At 47.9% G+C, this 23,597-nt stretch overlaps 1 protein-coding gene across 1 annotated transcript in view; it reads right to left on the reverse strand.

Annotated features, from left to right (window-relative positions):
* The window catches only part of efnb3b (ephrin-B3b), a 96,439-nt gene that overhangs the window by 37,437 nt on the left and 35,405 nt on the right, over positions 1-23,597 (reverse strand). The window contains exon 2 of the mRNA XM_038996046.1: positions 11,717-12,012. Coding sequence (XP_038851974.1) covers positions 11,717-12,012 — 296 coding nt within the window. The remainder of the gene's footprint in view (positions 1-11,716; positions 12,013-23,597) is intronic.

Consider the following 23,597-nt stretch of genomic DNA (forward strand, 5'->3'; position numbering starts at 1 on the left):
GGCTCGTTGCGAACTGTGTGAAGACCATTTCTTCCTAACAAAGGCCGTAATTAATTTGCCAGAATTTGCCAGAATTATGACATAACATTGAAGGTTGTGCAATGTAACAGAAATATTTAGACTTAGGGATGCCACCTGAAAGAATAAACGTTTTGTTTTCGAAATGATAGTTTCCGGATTTGACCTAAGGCTCTTATTTCTGTGTGTAATTATATTATAATTAAATCTATGATTTGATATTTGATAGAGCAGTCTGACTGAGTGGTGGTAGGCAGCAGCAGGCTGGTAAGCATTCATTGTCACACCTTGACCTTAGGGAGCCTTTTTATTTCTCTCTTTGGTTAGGTCAGGTTGTGATTTGGGTGGGCATTCTAGTTTTCTATTTCTTTGTTGGCTGGGTATGGTTCCCAATCAGAGGCAGCTGTCTATCGTTGTCTCTGATTGGGAATCATACTTAGGCAGCCTTTTTCCCACCTGTGTTTGTGGGTAATTATTTATTTTCTGTGAGTGTTTGTGTGCGTCACGTTCTGATGCTGTTGACCTGTTTTTTGTGTGAAAGGTTTCACTTCGATTAAAGATGTGGAATTACATGCACGCTGCGCCTTGGCTCATTTATGATAGGGAGTTTGAAGACAGCGAACGTGACATTCATTCAAACAGCACTTTCCTACATTTGCCAGCAGCTCTTCGCTGTGCTTCAAGCATTGCGCTGTTTATGACTTCAAGTCTATCAACTCCCGAGATTAGGCTGGCAATAATATAGTGCCTATAAGAACATCCAATAGTCAAAGGATGTATGAAATACAAATGGCATAGAGAGAAATATTCCTATAATAACTACAACCTAAAACTTCTTAGCTGGGAATATTGAAGACTCATGTTAAAAGGAACCACCAGCTTTCATATGTTCTCATGTTCTGAGCAAGGAACTTAAACGTTAGCTTTTTTACATGGCACATATTGCACTTTTACTTTCTTCTCCAACACTTTGTTTTTGCATTATTTAAACTAAATCGAACATGTTTCATTATTTATTTGAGACTAAATAGATTGTCATGACGTGTGTGTAGGTGGCAGGGAAGTCAGGCGCAGGAGAATCAAACTTGGTATAATGGAGTAGTTAAATAACTTAAAACAAAAACTCCAAAACTGAAGTCCATAATAAAAATAAACGTGGGTACAAGAACCAGTCGCACACCAATCCATAAAACACGAGCATAACAATAAACAATCTCTGACAAGCACATGAGGGGAAACAGAGGGTTAAATACACAACATATAATGAATGGGATTGGAATCAGGTGTGTAGGAAGACAAGACAAAACCAATGGAAAATGAAACATAGATTAATGATAGCTAGAAGACCGGTGACGTCGACCGCCGAGCACTGCCCGAACAAGGAGAGGCATCGACTTCGGTAGAAGTCGTGACATAGACATTTATTGATGTATTACATTTATTGATGTGACATTTATTGATGTACTATATTAAGTTAAAATAAAAGTGTTCAATCCCAATTCAGTATTGTTGTAATTGTCATTATTACAAATATATATATAAAAATCGCCCGATTAATCGGTATCGACTTTTTTTTGGTCCTCCAATAATCGGTATCAGCGTTGAAAAAGCATTATCGGTCGACCTCTAGTTTGTACAAACGTCGCAGGCTGTCTCTCAACATTTGCAACATTGTTCCAATATTGAAATTGGATCTACACCGTCCTACTGAGAATAAACGGTCATGACTAAACGGACATCTTCTCTCAACCAGTCGAAATCACGAATCCGCATCATTTTTATGGATATATATATACAAAGAAACGTCAACAGAAAAACAGTTTAAACGCCATGAAATGCAGCTTCAGTAGTTTGCTGTCTTTCCAGCTTCAGTATGAAGGGATTGCGTTAGCTGTGTAGTTGGCTAGCTCCTCTGAACGACAGTGTCCCGACGAGAGAGCACATTTTCTATCCTAGGTGAAATCGTGCCTCATCAGCTCATTGTTATGGATCCGAAACAGCTTAAGCAAACGCAAATGCAGCTACTTTGCTGTTATTATAACTTCACCTTTTTGACCTGACTGTGCTTGCCGTAGTTGGCTAGTTAGCAAGAAAGGGATAAGAGCTTTGCCAACCAGCATGGCAGTGGAACATTTAGAATGAGCGACTGGGCCGCGTCCATAGACATCGAACAAAAAGACTTAACAACTGGGTCGCGTCTCTGGCAACCTAACCGATAGAGGGAACGGCCAGCCGGCTTGGCTAGCAACCATCGATGTGTCGGGACTAGGCCTATATTTTAGTTGAGGGATGAAGTAGTAGCCTTTGAATACATTGATCAAAATAGATATAGTAGATATACTGGCTCTGACAGTGTCAGTGCGTCTGTCAGAGGAGTTATTTCAGGCCTGTTGAACATGCGTTTGTCAGAGGAGTTATTTCAGGCCTGTTGAACATGCGTTTGTCAGAGGAGTTATTTCAGGCCTGTTGAACATGCGTTTGTCAGAGGAGTTATTTTAGGCCTGTTGAACATGCGTCTGTCAGAGGAGTTATTTCAGACCTGTTGAACATGCGTTTGTCAGAGGAGTTATTTCAGACCTGTTGAACATGCGTCTGTCAGAGGAGTTATTTCAGGCCTGTTGAACATGCGTTTGTCAGTGGAGTTATTTCAGGCCTGTTGAACATGTGTTTGTCAGAGGAGTTATTTCAGGCCTGTTGAACATGCGTTTGTCAGAGGAGTTATTTCAGGCCTGTTGAACATGCGTTTGTCAGAGGAGTTATTTCAGGCCTGTTGAACATGCGTTTGTCAGAGGAGTTATTTCAGGCCTGTAGAACATACGTCTGTCAGTTGTGTGTCAGTAGCTGTGCAGGACGTTTAAGGACGACGACAGTGATAACTAATCTAGCATCTTAACACCTCTGTGTCCTTCTGTGTGTCTGTGTGTGTGTGTGTGTCACTCTGTCTCTTATCAATGTCATGTTTAGATAAGCCTCACAGCTATTTAAGCTTAGTGCATCACATGCTAGTTAAGTGTTTCAATGGCTTTAGATAAGGGACGGGCAACTTCATGGGTGTGGGGGCCACAAAGAATCTGAACTCATCATGAGGGGTTGCAGTGGCTCGAAGGTCTGTATACACACATCCATACCCACACATGCAGTCAGTCTTTTGGGGGCCCTAAGTGAAAAATATTTCAGCGGCCCCCCTCTAGGCAGCGGAGAGAATATATGTATATATACCATACACACACACACACACACACACACACACACACACACACACACACACACACACACACACACACACACACACACACACACACACAACTGGTCAAAAGTTTTAGAACACTTACTCATTCAAGGGTTTTTATTTTTACAATTTTCCTCATTGTAGAATAATAGTGAAGAAATCAAAACTAACTAAGAATCTCCCATATAAAATATATTTGGATTTGTTTAACACTTTTTTGGTTACTACATGATTCCATATGTGTTATTTCATAGTTTTGATGTCTTCACTAGTTGAGACCCCGACTAGAGGTTGACACGGGAACAGAACCACAGGGACTTGAGGGTCCAGGAATGGGAGTCAAGTTCTAGAGAGTTCGGGACAGGACGGGACAGGATCAAACAGTCCACAGGAACGGGCAGTACAGGAATAGTTATAAATATCGTTTTTTTGGCCGGAAATATGTCATGTGTGGAGCATTTCATAAAAAACAACAACTGTGTAGGCTGGGCCTAAAATAGTTTACTTAATAAACATTTATTTAAAAAGGGTCATTCCCCCTCCCCTTCCGTCCGCTCATTCTCACGCCTCGCTCCAGTTGTAGCCAGCCACTAGGCTACCTCCGATGCCAATCTACGTCAGTAAACTAAATGAGGAATTGCAACGTATTGTTGCAGCCAAGGACCCATCATTAAAGCCAAGGAACGAACAATGTTTTAGCTACATTTGATGGAGTTGTCTTTGACGTTGAAGGAACCGAGTACATGGCTTGTAAAAAAAATGCTGCGGTTTAATCAAATAGGCTACCAACCGGAGACCGGGACAAGCGGCCTGAAGCGGCATAGCTGCTCTCCTCTCCATTTTAATGTGTTGCAAAAGTTCATATGTGCGCAGTGCTCAGCTGTGGGCTACAGTTTTATGTCCGTGCTGTGCTGAGCAGACCACCCTGCTGGGTCTCTGTCCTCATCCTCCAGCTTAATCCATCTACATTTAAGCCATATAGAATACGCTCTTTTCCAGAGCGATTTAGGCCTACAGTCAGTGCATTTAACTAAGATCGGTAAGACAGCCACATACCACAGTCGCATATTGCATGACTGAAATAGTTTTCAGTACGTCCTAAACAAACACAATATCCTTCATATTTCTGCACACACAAAATGGGCATGGGACGGGGAGAAACACTTACTATAGGTTATGCTGTGTTCTAATGCATGTTAGTGGTTTTTTTAGAACTGGTTTGGGTACAGTATTGTTGTTCAGTTTATAATGTTAGAGGTTTGGATACAGATGCCTGAGCTGATCATAAATCAGTTCATTTATAGACTTATGTTGCTTTTTGAACCAATAAGAATAACGTGAGAATTAGAATGAGTTTCGTCTGTAATATTTAGCTATGGTTAGCTAATTAATAATTCCGACTTAATATTGAAATATTATTCCATTTCAAGTCGATAACCTCTTCACTTCTCTCATCCTTACCGTCCCTTGTTCCCTCCCTCGCTCCCCCTGTTCTGTACTCCCATCTCCTCCCCCATGGTTGTGGTAGCTAACCTCTGTGCTGATGAGTGGGAAACTCAAATCTGCTGGATTTAACGTCTTCAAATATTCAGCAGATATAGATTTCTCTCAGTCCCTCGTTCCCTCACCTCTTCGACCCGTCTCCTCCCGTCTGCACCTCCCTCCATCCTTTTCCTCACTCTCTCTAAAGTCATTGGAGAGACAATTACGCAAACACACAAATGCACACACACAATAAAACGTACACACACACACACACACACTGATCGTAAACTCATGAATATGGAGTTCATTTAGGCTGCAGTGCAGCACTCTCTCTCTCTCTCCTCTGTATTCTCCCTCTCTCCCTCTGCATTCTCTTTCTCATTTCCTCTCCCTCCCTCCATCTTTCTATTCTCTGTCGTTTATTCCAGCTTAACCCTGATGAATAAACCAGTGTGTGGCTCTCGCTGCATTATTAAAAACATCCTCACTACTGTAAACAGAAACAGTGGCACTGTGTCCAGCCAGCTAGGGCCAGAGAGAGAGAGAGACAGACGGCCAGAGAGGGACAGAGAGACAGACGGCCAGAGAGAGAGACAGACAGACGGCCAGAGAGAGTGAGACAGACAGACGGACAGAGAGAGAGTGTGAGAGAGAGACAGACGGCCAGAGAGAGACCGACGGCCAGAGAGAGAGACAGACAGACGGCCAGAGAGAGAGAGAGACAGACGGCCAGAGAGAGTGAGACAGACAGACGGACAGAGAGAGAGTGTGAGAGAGAGAGACGGCCAGAGAGAGACAGACGGACAGAGAGAGAGACAGACGGCCAGAGCGAGAGAGGGAGACATACGGCCAGAGAGAAGGAGAGACACAGACGGACAGAGAGAGAGAGAGAGAGACAGATGGACGGACAGAGAGAGAGAGAGACAGACGGACAGAGAGAGAGACAGACAGACAGACAGAGAGAGAGAGAGAGACAGACGGACAGAGAGAGACAGACAGAGTGACAGACGGACAGAGAGAGACAGACGGACAGAGAGAGACAGACAGACAGAGAGAGAGAGAGAGAGAGGAGGGGGGGGGGTAGAACATGAAAACACACCAACTTAGTCTAAGGGCTCGATTAAACTCTTATTGCCGAAGTTCAGCACTATAGCACGGCAGATAGCCTAGTGATTAGAGCGTTGGACTAGTAACCCGAAGGTTGCAAGAACCGCCGAGCTGACAAGTTAACCCATTGTTCCTAGGCCGTCATTGTAAATAAGAATTTGTTCTTAACTGACTTGCCTTGTTAAAATAAAGGTAAAGAAAAATAGGGTGCTTGAAATGTAAAGGGAATTCCCGAATGAGCCGACCTGCAGCATTTACAGTGAATGCAGAACATTGCCTATACATTTCAAACCAGGCTATAGCTCTGCACTTCAGTCATACGGATTGAATGGAGCGTAACTCTCTCAGGTGGACATTTTGCACTCAGCTTTTCCATTATTCATACTGGGCTGGATGATGGTTTATCTGTCCGCCATTGTGTCTGTGTGTGTCCCAGAGATGGGCTCTCTGGGCTTCTCTGTGCATATATTTCAGAGAATGGTTGTGTGTATGTGTGTGAGCATACATATGTTAGCGTGTGTGCCAAGAGTGTACGTGCCTGCTTGTGTGTGTGTGTGTGTGTGTGTGAATCGACTCGCGTGTGTGTGTGTGTGTGAATCGACTCGTGTGTGTGTGTGTGTGTGTGTATGTCTGTGTGTGTGTGTGTGTGTGTGTCTGTGTGTGTGTGTGTGTGAATCGACTCGTGTGTGTGTATGTCTGTGTGTGTGTGTGTGTCTGTGTGTGTGATTGAAAGTGACCGTGGTGTTCCAGTGTCACAGCAGCAGACAAGATGCTCTCTCTCTGTCTCTCTCTCTCTCTCTGTCTCTCTCTCTCTGTCTCTCTCTCTCTGTCTCTCTCTGTCTCTCTCTCTCTCTCTCTGTCTCTCTCGCTCTCTCTCTCTGGTCACTCTCTCTCTCTGTCTCTCTCTGTCTCTGTCTCTCTCTCTGTCTCTGTCTCTCTCTCTGTCTCTCTCTCTCTCTGTCTCTCTCTCTCTGTCTCTCTCTCTGTCTCTCTCTGTCTCTCTCTCTGTATCTCTCTCTCTCTGTCACTCTCTCTCTCTCTGTCACTCTGTCACTCTCTGTCACTCTGTCACTCTCTCTCTCTGTCACTCTCTCTCTGTCACTCTCTCTCTGTCACTCTCTCTCTGTCTCTCTCTGTCTCTCTCTCTCTCTCTGTTAGGCTCCTCTTACTTCCTATTCACATCAATGTACACATTCACTGGCATGTGCCCCCTCTCTCTCTATCTCTCTTTCCATCCCTCCCTTTCTCTCCATCTATCTCTTTCCGCTTTCCTCTACTTCCCTCTCTCGCTGTCTTTCTATCTATCCCTTTGTTATGGGTTCTCTGTTTTTTTCTTCGGCACACACATACAAGTTCAAACCCTAAGCTACGCCTTGCTCAGACAGTCTGTGTTTTTCCACTATACAGATACATTGTTTAATCTAAATCTGACTGAAACTACACACATCATCAGATTATCATTTTATGATTCTAATCAATTTCATAAAATTATATGGTTTCAGAGTGGAATTATTTAATCATTATCTTTCAACATGTAAATTATTTTATCACCCTTTCTCTCTCACACTCTGTTGGTCATCCTGTCTCTCCCTCTCTGTGAAAGGACACCTGCATGTCTGCAACGGCAACCACATAACCTCCCCCTTTCACTCAACCACATAACCTCCCCCTTTCACTCAACTACTTAACCTCCCCTTTCACTCAACCACTTAACCTCCCCCTTTCACTCAACTACATAACCTCCCCTTTCACTCAACTACTTAACCTCCCCCTTTCACTCAACTACATAACCTCCCCCTTTCACTCAACCACATAACCTCCCCCTTTCACTCAACTACATAACCTCCCCTTTCACTCAACTACATAACCGCCCCTTTCACTCAACTAACATAATCTCCCCCTTTCACTCAACTACATAACCTCCCCCTTCTCACTCACTACTAACCCCCTCCAACTACATAACCTCCCCCTTTCACTCACCTACATAACCTCCCCCTTTCACTCAACTACATAACCGCCCCTTTCACTCAACTACTTAACCTCTCCCTTTCACTCAACTACATAACCTCCCCCTTTCACTCAACTACATAACCTCCCCCTTTCACTCAACCACATAACCTCCCCCTTTCACTCAACTACATAACCTCCCCCTTTCACTCAACTACATAACCTCCCCCTTTCACTCAACCACATAACCTCCCCCTTTCACTCAACTAGATAACCTCCCCTTTCACTCAACTACTTAACCTCCCCCTTTCACTCAACTACATAACCTCCCCCTTTCACTCAACTACATAACCTCCCCCTTTCACTCAACTACATAACCTCCCCTTTCACTCAACCACATAACCTCCCCTTTCACTCACTAGATAACCTCCCCTTTCACTCAACTACTTAACCTCCCCCTTTCACTCAACTACATAACCTCCCCTTTCACTCAACTACATAACTTCCCCCTTTCACTCAACTACATAACCTCCCCTTTCACTCAACTACATAACCTCCCCCTTTCACTCAACCACATACCCTCCCCTTTCACTCAACTAGTAACCTCCCCTTTCACTCCATACTTAACCTCCCCTTTCACTCAACTACATAACCTCCCCCTTTCACCAACTACATAACCTCCCCCTTTCACTCAACTAATAACCTCCCCTTTCACTCAACCACATAACCTCCCCCTTTCACTCAACTAGATAACCTCCCCTTTCACTCAACTACTTAACCTCCCCCTTTCACTCACTACATACAACCTCCCCCTTTCACTCAACTACTAACCTCCCCCTTTCACTCAACTACATAACCTCCCCTTTCACTCAACCACATAACCTCCCCCTTTCACTCAACTAAACCCTCCCCTTTCACTCAACTACTTAACCTCCCCCTTTCACTCAACTACATAACCTCCCCCTTTCACTCAACTACATAACCTCCCCCTTTCACACAACCACATAACCTCCCCCTTTCACTCAACTACATAACCTTAGTATTTTCTTCTACGAGGTGAGCCAAGCTGATTTTATAAGAAGCTTTTGAGAAGCTGACTCTTCTGGATCACTGACTCCAGATCAGTCGAAAACAAAAGGTTTCATTTGAGAAGCTTCCGCTGTTGGCAGGATGGCTGACTTGAGATCAGTGAATGGAAAGAGGTTTCATCCTCCGCTCTCTGACAACAAAGAAAGAGAGGAAACAACTTGTGCCATCTATACTCCTCTCGGTCTCTGATGGGGACAAGGAGAGATGGCAGCCGTCCACGAGGTGTGTGTGTGTGACAGGGATCTGGCATCTGCTTTCAAAGAGCTACAGATATCAGGAGTATGTGTGTCACTGAAGAGCTTTGAATGGTGAAAATGAGAAAGGGATGAGAGAGAACAGGGATGAGAGAGAGAGAGAGAGAGAACAGGGATGAGAGAGAGAGAGAGAACAGGGATGAGAGAGAGAGAACAGAGGATGAAGAGAGAGAGAGAGAAGAGAGAGAGAGAACAGGGATGAGAGAGAGAGAGAACAGGGATGAGAGAGAGAGAGAACAGGGATGAGAGAGAGAGAGAGAACAGGGATGAGAGAGAGAGAGAGAACAGGGATGAGAGAGAGAGAGAACAGGGATGAGAGAGAGAGAGAGAACAGGGATGAGAGAGAGAGAGAGAACAGGGATGAGAGAGAGAGAGAACAGGGATGAGAGAGAGAGAGAGAACAGGGATGAGAGAGAGAGAGAGAACAGGGATGAGAGAGAGAGAACAGGGATGAGAGAGAGAGAGAACAGGGATGAGAGAGAGGAACAGGGATGAGAGAGAGAGAAACAGGGATGAGAGAGAGGAACAGGGATGAGAGAGAGAGAGAGAACAGGGATGAGAGAGAGAGAACAGGGATGAGAGAGAGAGAGAACAGGGATGAGAGAGAGAGAGAGAACAGGGATGAGAGAGAGAGAGAACAGGGATGAGAGAGAGAACAGGGACGAGGGAGAAAGAGTCAATGCTTAGTGAGATCTCACCCCCCCCCCCCAGTCTCTCCTTATCTTTCTCTACATCCCTCCTCCATCTCTTCCTCGCTTCAGTTCGGTCTAACATTTCCCCTCTCTCATATCCGTCTACGTTCTAGCTCATTTAGTCCACTGTGAATAAATTAACACATGCTAAGGCAGGTTAATTACAAGACATTTCCCTGGGGGGAAAGACTCATACATACATCTGAACTACACACACACACACACACACACACACACACACACACACACACACACACACACACACACACACACACACACACACACACACACACACACACACACACCTTCTACTACTGGCTCATAACAATCTTGATTAAATGCATGTACACGGACACACACAATCAGGTAAACACATGATCATAATGACAATCTCAATCAGGTAAACACTAGAGAAACACATGTACAGTACATTAATAACGTGAAATAATGGACCCAGAAACCCACAATGTAACAACTTCCCTTATACAATCACACACACACACGCCAAATCAACATCGAACCATCCATCTTCTCCCAATTTTCCACACGCACCTCTTGTCTCTCTCTCTCTCCATCTCTGTATCTGTCTGACTGTCTGTGTGTGTGTGACCTTTGCGTTTGAGCCCTCATTGATTACGGTTGGAGCTGTCAATCGATCCCTCAGTCTGTCTGAGGGAAGATAAAACGCTCCTGTCCGTGCTATGGACACCCCGGTTGCCATGTCTGGCTAGACATAGATTGGTGCTGCAGAATAGATCTGGCAACCCAGTGGTTCTTATCTGAACCCTTCATACTACAGCATGGAACTATAGTGGCTGATGTTGTGGGCAAACACACAGGCAAACACACAGGCAAGCACACACACACACACACACACACACACACACACACACACACACACACACACACACACACACACACACACACACACACACACACACACACACACACACACACACACACACAGGGGGGCTATTGTGAATGTTGCAGTGGGTTAACACGTCTAAGCAGATGTAATCTGAAAAAAATGCAGCTCTGCTGATTGTGAGTGAGTGCATACTTGGAGTACCGATACAATACGCTCCCCCCACCCTGCCTCTCAAACACACGCGGCATGAAGATACTAGATGTGGCACAGAAACTGTCAGGCAAATATAGAGCAGGCAAATATAAGTAGCTCGGTACGAGGGAAGTGGATGGAGTCGGTTCGTCTGTAGTTCGCGGTCTCTCATTCCCTCTCTCTTTCTCAAATGTTCTCTCTCTCTCTCTCTCTCCGTCGCCATTTCCACTTCTTCTTGGCTCTCTCTCCTCTTTTTCCCCCCACCCATGAGAAGAGGAAGTGAAGACAGCATTAATACACCTGAGTGAAATGGGGGTCCCAAGGACGTAGGAGAGAATCTACAGTACAGCAATCTAATAATGTCTACTCCTTCCTGAGGAGTTTTACACAGAGCTCATGTTTGGGTTGGCAAGGCCATGTGTGTGTGCGTGTGTGTGTGTGTGTGTGTGTGTGTCTCAAGAGTTCTCCTGGGCTCCCGAATCCACTCGTTCTCTCCCTCGTAGTGTTGTGTGTACTGAAGAAACAGCCCCGGAGAGGTGTCGCTTGACGTGACCTTAAGAGATCGTTCTACGTGATACACACGCTTGGCTTGGCTGGCGTTGATGACCTCGTCACGTATTCACGAGTCCTGACCTCAAACAAACCCAAAGGAAAACAAAAGAAATAGCCGGATCCCCGGTCACTGCAAGTCTGGCAATAACAATAACCTCGGGCCAAATCAACAGCAGCAGAGGAGCTACAGAATATAAACACACGCAAAACACACACAGGCAAGCAACACCCCCCCCCCCCCACCCCCCACCCCTCCACACACACTCCAATTCTCCCTACTCACCGATGATGTAGTAGTCAGCGTTGGTCTTGAACTCGTGTCCCCACAGGTTAGGAGAGTACTCCTGGAACTTGATAGTGAATCTCATGTCATTGTTGGGCTTGTCACAGGTGAGCAGCAGGTTGGGCGCGCCCGTCACCTCACACCTGTCCGCTTGGTCACGTGACGACACCAGATATAGCTTGTAGAACTCATACTCGGCGGGGGCCCGCTGGCTGGGGGGGTCCGACGACGGACAGATGAGGTCCAGGCGGTCCCCGATCTGAGGGTAGAGGACGTAGCCCTTATCGTCCAAAAACCTAGAGGGAGACAGAGAGAGAGAAGGAGAGAGAAAAGAGAGAGAAAGGTGGAGAGAGAAGGAGAGAGAGAGAGAGAGGAGAGGAAGGAGAGAGAGAGAGGAGAGAGAAAGAGAGAGAGAGAGAAGGAGAGAGAAAGAGAGAGAGGAGAGAGAAGGAGAGAGAAAGAGAGAGAGGTAGAAAATAAAATGAGAGGTTAGTGTCACTTGTAAAGACTAATCAACATAACCTATATAGTAAGTGTTTCTCCGTCTCCGTTCGTTGAAGGCAGGTTTTTCCGTCCTCTTTTTTTTCATCACGCAAAAACGCAAACCCAAGCCCCTCACCTCCCTACTCATCCAACAGTCCTTGGAAATGATTCTGTTAAATTCCGCTATACATTTACGTCATTTAGCAGACGCTCTTATCCAGGGCGACTTACAGGAGCAATTAGGGTTAACTGCCTTGCTCGAGCTCACATTGAGCAGATTTTTTCGTCTAGTCGGTCCGGGGATTCGAACCAGCGAATTACTTGCCCAGCGCTCTTAACCACTAGGCTACCTGACGCCAGGCAGGCAGTTAACCACCCCAGGATCTTGGCGACACTTAGTCAGAACAGAGAGAGAGGCAGAGGAGGGACATTAGGGACTAAGACCAACGGACTCGTCCACTTTTTCATTCACAGAACACAACGCCACGTTGGCGAACAGCACACCACAACGCTAGCACGGCTAACAACACAAGAGCACTGTTAGGCTATCTGTAATCTGTTAGCATTAGCATTCTTTTGCTATCAGTAGCACGTAGTGAATGGGAAATGTAGGCTGTGTGACCAGAAATATTTGTAAGTCGCTCTGGATAAGAGCGTCTGCTAAATGACTTAAATGTAAATGTAAATGTAAATATGCTAATTGAGTAGCTGTTAGAATGTTTGGCTAGCAGCATAGACACCTTAAATGAATATAGAATTTCGTCCTTGACCCTGCAACTGGTAGTGGAGAAGCTAGCTAGAAGCTAGTGTAGTAGAGGCCTGCAGCAGCAGAGGAACTTGGCATTCCTGTTCTCATCACCGGGAGCAGGAGTTTATCACTAAGCACTCACACTGGAGAGGGAAACACTAACTGCACTCAACACACACCCCCGCACCAGGAAAGCACAGTAGCTGGGCTGGGCCTCACACACACACACACACACACACACACACACACACACACACACACACACACACACACACACACACACACACATAAACCATTTACAGACGGTCTACTATAAATTCCAGTCACATAGGCAGTTGCTAAGGGGCTTCCGTGTACACAATAACACACTCAGGAGATACTAACACACATACCCATACAAACACCTTCCTGAAGGCACATTCACACCCCCCTTATTTCCTGCATGGCACATTTGTGTGTTATCTGATGGTGGGTTGTAGCCTATGTCACAGTAGACAAAAGAGCAAGAGAATGGTGTGTGAGAGAGAGAGAGAGAGAGAGAGAGAGAGAGAGAGAGAGAGAGAGAGAGAGAGAGAGAGAGAGAGAGAGAGAGAGATAGAGAGACGAGAGAGAGAGAGAGAGAGAGAGAGAGAGAGAGAGAGAGAGAGCCACTGTGCAGGCAGGTGTAATGGTCAAACCAGAGGGAGGAGGAAGTAAAGGTATGTTTAAAATGGAGAAAGGGAGCGAGGGGAACATGAGATAAAGATCAACCGAAGAGAGATCTCAAACACAGATGTCTGTTCAGGAACTGAAAGAGAGAAAACGGAGAAACAGACAAAGAGATGTGCAAAAGGATAAAAAGAGGAAAAGCAAGAAAGAAAAAAAGGAGCGATGGAAAAACAGAAAGCGGTATAGAGACGAACTGTAGCCCTGCTTGTTGAGTTGTGATGGCGCTATGCAGGCTCACCGAGAATCTTTATCACCATGTGCATACCTTCCTCTGCTTCCCAACACGGCTAACCGCTATCACTGGGCTACCGTGGCTGGACACACATATGAGCACACACACACACATTCACAAACCTACAATTCACGTGCTGTACCAGCAACAAATCTCAACTGTCAACAGTCTTGTTCATGCAGGAGGGTACAAGAAATTGCATTGAATTCTATAACAAAGCAGACCTTGGTTCCAACGTTGTCGAATGCTATAACAAAGGAACAACGCTCTCATATGACTGGACGTGGAAGCAAGAAAGAAGAAGTGACGTGAACTTCGTACAACTTCACAGAGTTCATCTTCACAACGAAATAAATCACTTGGACCAGACACGGAATGAACAGACGCAGCTCCACTCACTTGCCCTCGGCACCCTGCCTCTCTCCCTTTGTCGGACTGCATCCCTCTCTCTACCCCCCTCACTCTCCGGCAGACAATAGCGCCATTCATGTGTCCACACTTTGCAACAGGGAGTGGGGGATGGAGGGGCCAGAGGTGATGGAGGGTGGAGTGGGTGGAGGGGAGGAGAGGAGGGGAGGAGAGGAGGGGGAGAACTTTCCTCTCCTTTCTTCTCCGGGGTCTTTCATGAGGGCAGAAACATCATTTTCTCAACCCTGGTCGCTGCCCTGCCTCGACCTTCAAGGCCAGAGAAAAGACTGGAGTGTTAGTTTCTCTGACACTCGTCTCCCTCCTCTCCTGACCCCTGCTCCCCCCTTTCCCCCCCTCTCCCCTCACGTCTCTGCAGTGTGTATGTACCTGACGGTGGCTGGTTAGATAGCATATTCGGTGCCCCACATATCCCAGATTCCTCAGAGGCAACTTGAGCCGTGTCCGAACCAAAGCCACACAGGTGCAGCCAGCGGGACAAGAGGGATGTGTGTGTGTGTGTCTCTATCCCTGTGTGTGAGAGAATATGGGGTGAAACCAACCCATCCGGCACAGGGGGAGGGGGGGAGAGAGAGAGAGAGAGAGAGAGAGAGAGAGGAGAGAGAGAGAGAGAGAGAGAGAGAGAGAGAGAGAGAGAGAGAGAGAGAGAGAGAGAGAGAGAATTGAGCCTTTGAGTCAGAGCCCATGTGAAAAAGCCCTAAAATCCCCCCACAGACAAGCTAGATGAAAAGAAAAGAGAGACTTACATCACGCCAATAGATCTCTATGATTTGTCCAATTAAACTAAACACAACCATATGTGTTACTAAGAATCCCAAAGTACCTTCCCATTATTGAATAATAAACCGGTACTCTGGTAGATTTATGGAACCCATGCATAAACCTGTCGGGGTTAATCTCATGGTAGACACACAGACAGGCCCTAATGTACACACGCTGTTACACACACAAGGATGCAGACACACACTGGCCTGATCCGACACCTGGCCCTCGTCTCTCGGCTGTCTACTACAGGAACCACAGTGTGTCTGTTTGTGCTTCGAGAAGTGCTCCCCATACAACGAACTAGAGGTACATTCATTTGCTTTCATCCTGAACTCAGCCAATCATCTTAAAGTGTCAAAAACGGTCCACACTTCTTGTGCATATTACCAATGCAAACCGCATTCAGGAGACAAAGTTAGTACATCCATGGAGAAAAGGTATACCCATATGAGCTTCAGCCCATTGGGTGGGGGGGGGGGGGGTGGGGGGGGGGGGGGGGGGGGGGAGATCAGGTGCTTGGCCGAGGGACTTGAAAATCCCCAAAACATTCCTTACCCCAGGACACTTCAACCAGTGACTATCCAGGAGAATGAAGAACAAGGAGCAGTCTGTTGCCGGGTACATCCGATAGATTTATTGACGGGACAAAACGAGACAATAGGCTTACGTTTTTTGTCATGAATCGCCTTCATCAGAGGTTTGAGTAGGAACAGGACAGAGAAATAAATAAACGAAAGAAAAACATATTTCCCAGAAAGCATATTTGCAAAAAAAGAAGAAAAAGAGAGCTGTTCATTCAGACCCTTTGACTCGACGCAGTCTGATACATCCATACTCAGTCTGCAGGGTTCCACAGTGCTATCGCTTTATTAGATCAAGATAAATATTAAACAAACATACAGGTAACTGCCAAAATAAAGGAAACACTTGACTAAATGAAGGGATACAACGTATGTTGAAAGCTGGTACTTCCACACAGGTGTGGTCCCTGAGCTAATTAGCAATGGACATCCCATCATGCATCGGTAAAAACGCCCAGTCGCCCATTATTTTGGCTACCATGGCTAGAAGAAGAGATCTCAGTGACGTTGAAAGACGGGTCTCAAAGGAGCATAGGGGGGTTTAAAGGGTGTGAGTCACCAGATCTCAATCCAATGGAACACTCGGGAGATTCGCCTGAGACGGTCTTTTCCAAAGCCATCAATAAAACACACAATGATGGAATTTCGCGAGGACAAATGGCGTCGTTTCCCTCCAACAGAGTTCCAGACACTTGTAGAATCTATGCCAACGCGCATTGAAGCTGTTCTGGCTCGTGGTGGTCCAACACCCTATTAAGACACTTTATGTTGGGTGTTTCCTTTATTTTGGCAGTTACCTGGATCTCAAGAGCATTACTATAGTAAAGAGAAGTTATTTGACTGAGAGTAGACAGAGAGAGAGTTTTCAGACGAGAGAAAGTCACTGATCATACTTTGACTATGTCCTATTCTCTATACTTTTGATCATATGGCCCTGGTCAAAGGTAGTGCACTGTGTAGGGAACAGTGTGCCGTTTTGGGGACGCCGGATTTTACTATTTCCAATACGGAGGCGTGACCTAGATATCTCCACATCGGGGTGAGAAGAAAAAGCAAGTGATGAAGAGGTGAAAGACAGTGAGAAAGAGAGATGGCAAGGACATGGAATGGAGGGACAGAGAGTGCGAAAGAGAAACAGAGCAAAAACATTGGGGGAGTAGTAGGGAAGGAGAGAGGGAGTAGTAGGGAGGGAGAGAGGGAGTAGTAGGGAGGGAGAGAGGGAGTAGTAGGGAAGGAGAGAGGGAGTAGTAGGGAGGGAGAGAGGGAGTAGGAGGGGGAGAGGGAGTAGTAGGGAGGGAGAGAGGGAGTAGTAGGGAAGGAGAGAGGGAGTAGTAGGAAAGGAGAGAGGGAGTAGTAGGGAAGGAGAGAGGGAGTAGTAGGGAAGGAGAGAGGGAGTAGTAGGGAAGGAGAGAGGGAGTAGTAGGGAGGGAGAGAGGGAGTAGTAGGGAAGGAGAGAGGTAGTAGGAAGGAGGAGGAGAAGTAGGAAGGGGAGAGGGAGTAGTAGGGAGGGAGAGAGGGAGTAGTAGGGAAGGAGAGAGGGAGTAGTAGGAAAGGAGAGAGGGAGTAGTAGGGATGGAGAGGGAGTAGGGGAGGGAGAGAGGGGTAGTAGGGAGGGGAGAGGAGTAGTAGGAAGGAGAGAGGGAGTAGTAGGAAAGGAGAGAGGGAGTAGTAGGGAAGGAGAGGGAGTAGTAGGGAAGGAGAGAGGGAGTAGTAGGGAGGGGGAGAGGGAGTAGTAGAGAAGGAGAGAGGGAGTAGTAGGAAAGGAGAGAGGGAGTAGGGAGAGAGAGGGAGTAGTGGAAGGAGAGAGGGAGTAGTAGGGAAGGAGAGAGGGAGGTAAGTAGGAGGAGAGAGGGAGTAGTAAGGAGGGAGAAGGGAGTAGTAGGAAGGGAAGGGGAGAGTAGGGAAGGAGAGAGGGAGTAGTAGGGAAGGAGAGAGGGAGTAGTAGGGAGGGAATTAGGGAGTAGTAGGAAAGGAAAGAGGGAGTAGTAAGGAGGGAGAGAGGAGTAGTAGGGAGGGAGAGAGGGAGTAGTAGGGAAGGAGAGAGGGAGTAGTAGGAGGAGAAAGGGAGTAGTAGGGAGGGAGAGAGGGAGTAGTAGGGAAGGAGAGAGGGAGGAAGAGAGAGGTGGCCGGAGAGAGGGAGGAAGAGAGAGGTGGCCGGAGAGAGGGAGGAAGAGAGAGGTGGCCGGAGAGAGGGAGAGAGGGAGGAAGAGAGAGCTGGTCGGAGAGAAGGAGGAGGAGCGAGGTGGCCGGAGAGAAGGAGGAAGAGAGAGGTGGCCGGAGAGAAGGAGGAAGAGAGAGGTGGCCCGGAGAGAAGGAGGAAGAGAGAGGTGGCCGGAGAGAAGGAGGAAGAGAGAGGTGGCCGGAGAGAAGGAGGAAGAGAGAGGTGGCCGGAGAGAAGGAGGAAGAGAGAGGTGGCCGGAGAGAAGGAGGAGGAGCGAGGTGCAGAAGGAGAAATAGTAGCTAACAGCAGAGCAACACAAGGTTGTTGGAAAGCCAGAGTGCTGGAATGTCTGTGGTGAGAGAGAACGACAGGAAAAATTGTTTCCATATGGTTTCTCCTGACACAGAGAGAGGGAGAAGAGGGAGGCGAGGGAGAAGAGGGAGGAGAGGGAGGAGAGAGAGAAGAGGGAGGAGAGAGAGAAGAGGGAGGAGAGGGAGAAGATGGAGGAGAGGGAGAAGAGGGAGAAGAGGGATGAGAGGGAGGAGAGGGAGGAACAGAGACAGAGAGAGGCAGGTAGGGCTGAGGTTGTGTTTGAATAGGTAGCCGGTGTCGTGGGACTCTGAAGGTAAGAGTGTCCTTGTCACTGCAGTGCACAGCATCCCTCATCAGCACACACACTGATCGCCACACACACACACACAGATCTACACACACACACACACACACACCACCACACACACACACACACACACACACACACACAACACACACACCACACACACACACACACACACACACACACCACACACACACCACACACACACACACACACACACACACACACACACACTCCCTTCCATCTGTCCGGAGGCGGTCTGGATTGCCGCAGCGCTGGTGTCACATCACACACCCCGTAACCGTGGGACTAACCACAGAGACATGGGATGCAGGCACGCTGATGACTTGGCCTTTAAAGAACACACAGCCGGGTCCTTCTTTACACTCTTCCATCTCTCTCTCTCTACACTCTTCCATCTCTCTCCCTCCCTCTCTTTACACTCTTCCATCTCTCTCCCTCCCTCTCTTTACACTCTTCCATCTCTCTCTCTCCCTCCCTCCCTCTCTTTACATTCTTCCATCTCTCTCTCTCCCTCCCTCCCTTTACACTCTTCTATCTATCATCTACCTGGGCCCGTATCCACAAAGAGCCTGAGTGCTGATCTAGGATCAGGTCCCCACCTATTTACAGTCTTGTTCATTATGATCTAAAAGGAACAACTGATCTTAGATCAGCACTCCTACTCTGAGATGCTTTGTGGATACGGGTCCTGAACCGTTAATACGGCCCCGGGTCCTCTTAAGAATCAACACACTGATAAAGAGAGTGTTATTATCTACCTTACAGTAACATATGGATTCTGGAGCCAAATCCTCAAAAGTGCTTTCTAACTTTCAACCAATCAAATAGAGTTAAAATCAGGTGAAAAGAAACATTTAGTCACCAGGTCTCCCCCCTCCTCCTCTCTCTCCCCACCTCCTCTCTCTCCCCACCCCCTCCTCCTCTCTCTCCCCACCTCCTCTCTCTCCCCCTCCTCCGCTCTCCCCCTCCTCTCTCCTCTCCCCCTCCTCCTCTCTCCCCTCCTCCTCTCTCTCCCTCCTCCTCTCTCTCCCCCTCTTCCTCTCTCCCCCCCTCCTCCTCTCTCTCCCCCCTCCTCCTCTCTCCCCCCCCTCCTCTCTCTCCCCCTCCTCCTCTCTCTCCCCCTCCTCCTCTCTCCCCTCCTCCTCTCTCTCCCCACCCTCCTCTCTCTCTCCCCTCCTCCTCTCTCTCCCCACCTCCTCTCTCCCCCTCGTCCTCCTCTCTCTCCCCCTCTCTCTCTCCCCCTCGTCCTCTCTCTCTCCCCTCCTCCTCTCTCTCCCCTCCTCCTCTCTCTCCCCCCTCCCTCTCTCCCCTCCTCCTCTCTCTCCCCACCTCTCTCTCCCCCCTCCTCCTCTCTCTCCCCTCCTCCTCTCTCTCCCCACCTCCTCTCTCTCCCCACCTCCTCTCTCTCCCCACCTCCCTCTCTTCCCCACCTCCTCTCTCTCCCCTCCTCCTCTCTCTCCCATGCCCTCCTCCTCTCTCTCCCCCCCCTCCTCTCTCTCCCCACCTCCTCTCTCTCCCACCTCCTCCTCTCTCTCCCCCCTCCCTCTCCCCCCCACCTCCTCTCTCTCCCCCTCTACCTCCTCTCTCTCCCCACCTCCTCTCTCTCCCCACCTTTATTTAACCAGGTAGGCCAGTTGAGAACATTTCTCATTTACAACTGCGACCTGGCCAAGATAAAGCAAAGCAGTGTGACAAAAACAACACAGAGTTACACATGGGATAAACAAGCCTACAGTCAATAACACAATAGAAAAATCTATATACAGTGTGTGCAAATGTAGTAAGATTAGGTAGGCAAGGCAATAAATAGCCCATAGTGGCGAAATAATTACAATTTATCATTAACACTGGAGTGACAGATGTGCAGATGATGATGTGCAAGTAGAGATACTGAGGTGCAAAAGAGCAAGAGGGTAAGTAATAATATGGGGATGAGGTAGTTGGGTGTGCTATTTACAGATGGGCTGTGTACAGGTACAGTGATCGGTAAGCTGCTCTGACAGCTGATGCTTAAAGTTAGAGAGACATATATAAGACTCCAGCTTCAGTGATGTTTGCAATTCGTTCCAGTCATTTGCAGCAGAGAACTGGAAGGAAAGGTGGCCAAGGTAAGTGATGGCTTTGGGGATGACCAATGAAATATACCCACTGGAGCGCGTGCTACGGTTGGGTGTTGCTATGGTGACCAGTGAGCTGAGATAAGGCAGGGCTTTACCTAGAAAAGACTTATAGATGACCTGGAGCCAGTGGGTTTGGCGACAGATATGTAGTGAGGGCCAGCCAACGAGAGCATACAGGTCGCAGTGGTGGGTAGTATATCGGGCTTTGGTGATAAAACGGATGGCACTGTGATAGACTACATCCAGTTTGCTGAGTAGAGTGTTGGGGGCTATTTTGTAAACGACATCGCTAAAGTCAAGGATTGGTAGGATAGTCAGTTTTACGAGGGTATGTTTGGCAGCATGAGTGAAGGAGGCTTTGTTGCGAAATAGGAAGCCGATTATAGATTTTAATCTCCTCCTCCTCGCCACCTCCTCTCTCTGCACCTCCTCTCTCTCAGTATGTAGTCCAGTGTAAATTGGAATGATTTGCGGCTGGCTCAATTGGCCTCATTAAGAACTCCTATAGGAGGTGTGGGCTGATGGAGAACCCAGGTCCTGGACAGGCCAGAGCCGGAGGGCCCCCCAGTGTGTGTGTGTGTGTGTGATTGTGTGTGTGTGTGTGTGTGTGTGTGTGTGGTGTGTGTGTGTGTGTGGTGTGTGTGTGTGTGTGTGTGTGTGTTGTGACCATGTGTGTGTGACCATGTGTGTGTGTGTGTGTTGTGTGCGCGTGTGTGTGACCATGTGTGTGTGTGATGTTTTGTGTATGTGTGTGTGTGTGGTGTGTGTTGTGTGTGTGTGTGTGTGTGTTTGTGTGTGTGTGTGTGTGTGTGTGTGTGTGTTTTTTCAACCAGGCTTTTAGAGCTCCAGCTGGTTATATCTCACCCAGTGTGTGTGTGTGTGTGTGTGTGTGTGTGTGTGTGTGTGTGTGTGTGTGTGTGTGTGTGTGTGTGTGTGTGTGTGTGTGTGTGGTTAAACTCATTCTCTCAAACCAACTCAGTAATTCAATTAGGTGAGTGAATGCTCGGGAGGAATGAGGACAGACACCATAGATGTCTCTGATGGAAGGGTGGAGAGTAGGGATGGGCAGTTGAAATTATTTCACTATTCAAATACTATCATAATATCAGGATATATCCGGATAGTCAAAATACATGTATTTTAAAGAATTGTTATTATTTATATTTTTGGGGGGCGGAGGACTTCAATGGCGACTTGCTGGCGTGACTCAAGAGAGCCAGTGCGCTCGTTTCAGCAGAATGGTGGGGTAGGGGCGAGAGGGGATCAGGGGCCAGTGTGTGTGACGGTCGGTGTGTGGCACGGGGGGAGAGAAAGTAGCCAAAATGACTTGCGCTAGTTAGACAAACTTGTTGCTGCCATCTGTTATATCATCTAGTAGTGCCTGTCTTGACCGCATCGAATCGTTGTAAAGAAGCTATCTAGCTGCAGTAGCCAGCTATGTTAGCCAGCTAGCTGAAGTAGCCAGCTATGTTAGCCAGCTATGTTAGCCAGCTATGTTAGCCAGCTATGTTAGCCAGCTATGTTAGCCAGCTAGCTTAGCCAGCTATGTTAGCCAGCTAGCTGCAGTAGCCAGCTATGTTAGCCAGCTAGCTGAAGTAGCGAGGTTACTTGAGGCTATTTTGAGGCGTCCTTGTCTAAAACAACTCCAATCATATGAAACTACAGCCTACATGTTGTTTGATCATAGTACCCTCCTCCTTGTCATTTAGCCAACTTAAATCCATCATTTTAACTCCATTTTGAATTGATCAGAAATCTCCCACTTACGGCCTGTCCTTATAAGCTATGTAGCCATGTCACATAGAGCATTATATTTACTTTCAGACAAAGCCTTTACTCTCCCATGTAATCGAATGCTGACGTCCGTTCGGATATTCAAACATTCGAATAACGGTACCCATCCCGAGAGGAGAGGTGGAGGGATGGAGAGGGGGAGGGATAGAGAGGGGGAGGGATAGAGAGGGGAGGGAGAGTGGGAGGGATGAGAGGGGGAGGATAAGAGGGGGAGGGATAGAGGGGAGGGAGGAGATAGGGGGAGGGATGGAGAGGGGGAGGGATAGAAGAGGAGGGATGAGAGGAGAGGTATAGAGAGGGGGAGGGGATAAGAGGGAGAGGTATAGAGAGGGGGAGGGATAGAGAGGGGGAGGGATAGAAAGGGGGGGGATAGAGAGAGGAGAGGGATAGGAGATAAGAGAGGGGGAGGGATAGAGAGGTGAGGGATAGAGAGGTGGAGGAAGAGAGGGGGAGGGATGAGGGGAGGGAGGAGGAGGAGGATGGAGAGGTGGAGGGATAGAGAGGGGAGGGATAGAGAGGGGGTAGGATAGAGAGGGGGGGATGAGAGGGGGAGGGATGGAGAGGGGAGGGATAGAGAGGGGGAGGATGGAGAGGGAGGGATAGAGAGGGGGAGGGATAGAGAGGGGGGAGGGATGAGGGGAAGAGGGATGAGAGGGAGAGGGATAGAGAGGGGGATAGAGATAGGAGGGGAGGGATAGAGAGAGGGGAGGGATAGAGGAGGAGAGGGAGGGGAGGGATAGAGAGGGGGAGGGATAAGAGAGAGGGAGAAGGGAATAGAGAGGGGGAGGGATAGAGAGGGGAGGGATAGAGAGGGGGAAGGGATGGGAAGAGGGAGGGATGAAGAGGGGGCGGGATGAAAGAGGGGGAGGGATAGAGAGGGGGAGGGATGAAGAGGGGGAGGGATGAAGAGGGAGAGGGATAGAGAGGTGGAGGGATAGAGAGGGGGAGGGAGAGGGGGAGGGGAGGGGGGAGGGATGAAAGGGGGGAGTGATAAAGAGGGAGGGAGGGATGAAGGAGGGAAGAGTAGAGGGGGGGAGGGGGATAAGAGGTGGAGGGATAGAGAGGTGGAGGGATGAAGAGGTAGAGAAGTATAGGGGCTGACCTGACTCACCTATCATAGTCTGGGTCACCTGTCCTGGGACACAGGGGCCACAGAGAGGGCCCCCGTAAGGCCCACACAGTCTGCCAGTCTCAAAATGATACCCTCCTAGTCATTTACTGCA

This window comes from Salvelinus namaycush, chromosome 6 (assembly GCF_016432855.1).
Source record: "Salvelinus namaycush isolate Seneca chromosome 6, SaNama_1.0, whole genome shotgun sequence".
Lineage (NCBI taxonomy): Eukaryota > Metazoa > Chordata > Actinopteri > Salmoniformes > Salmonidae > Salvelinus > Salvelinus namaycush.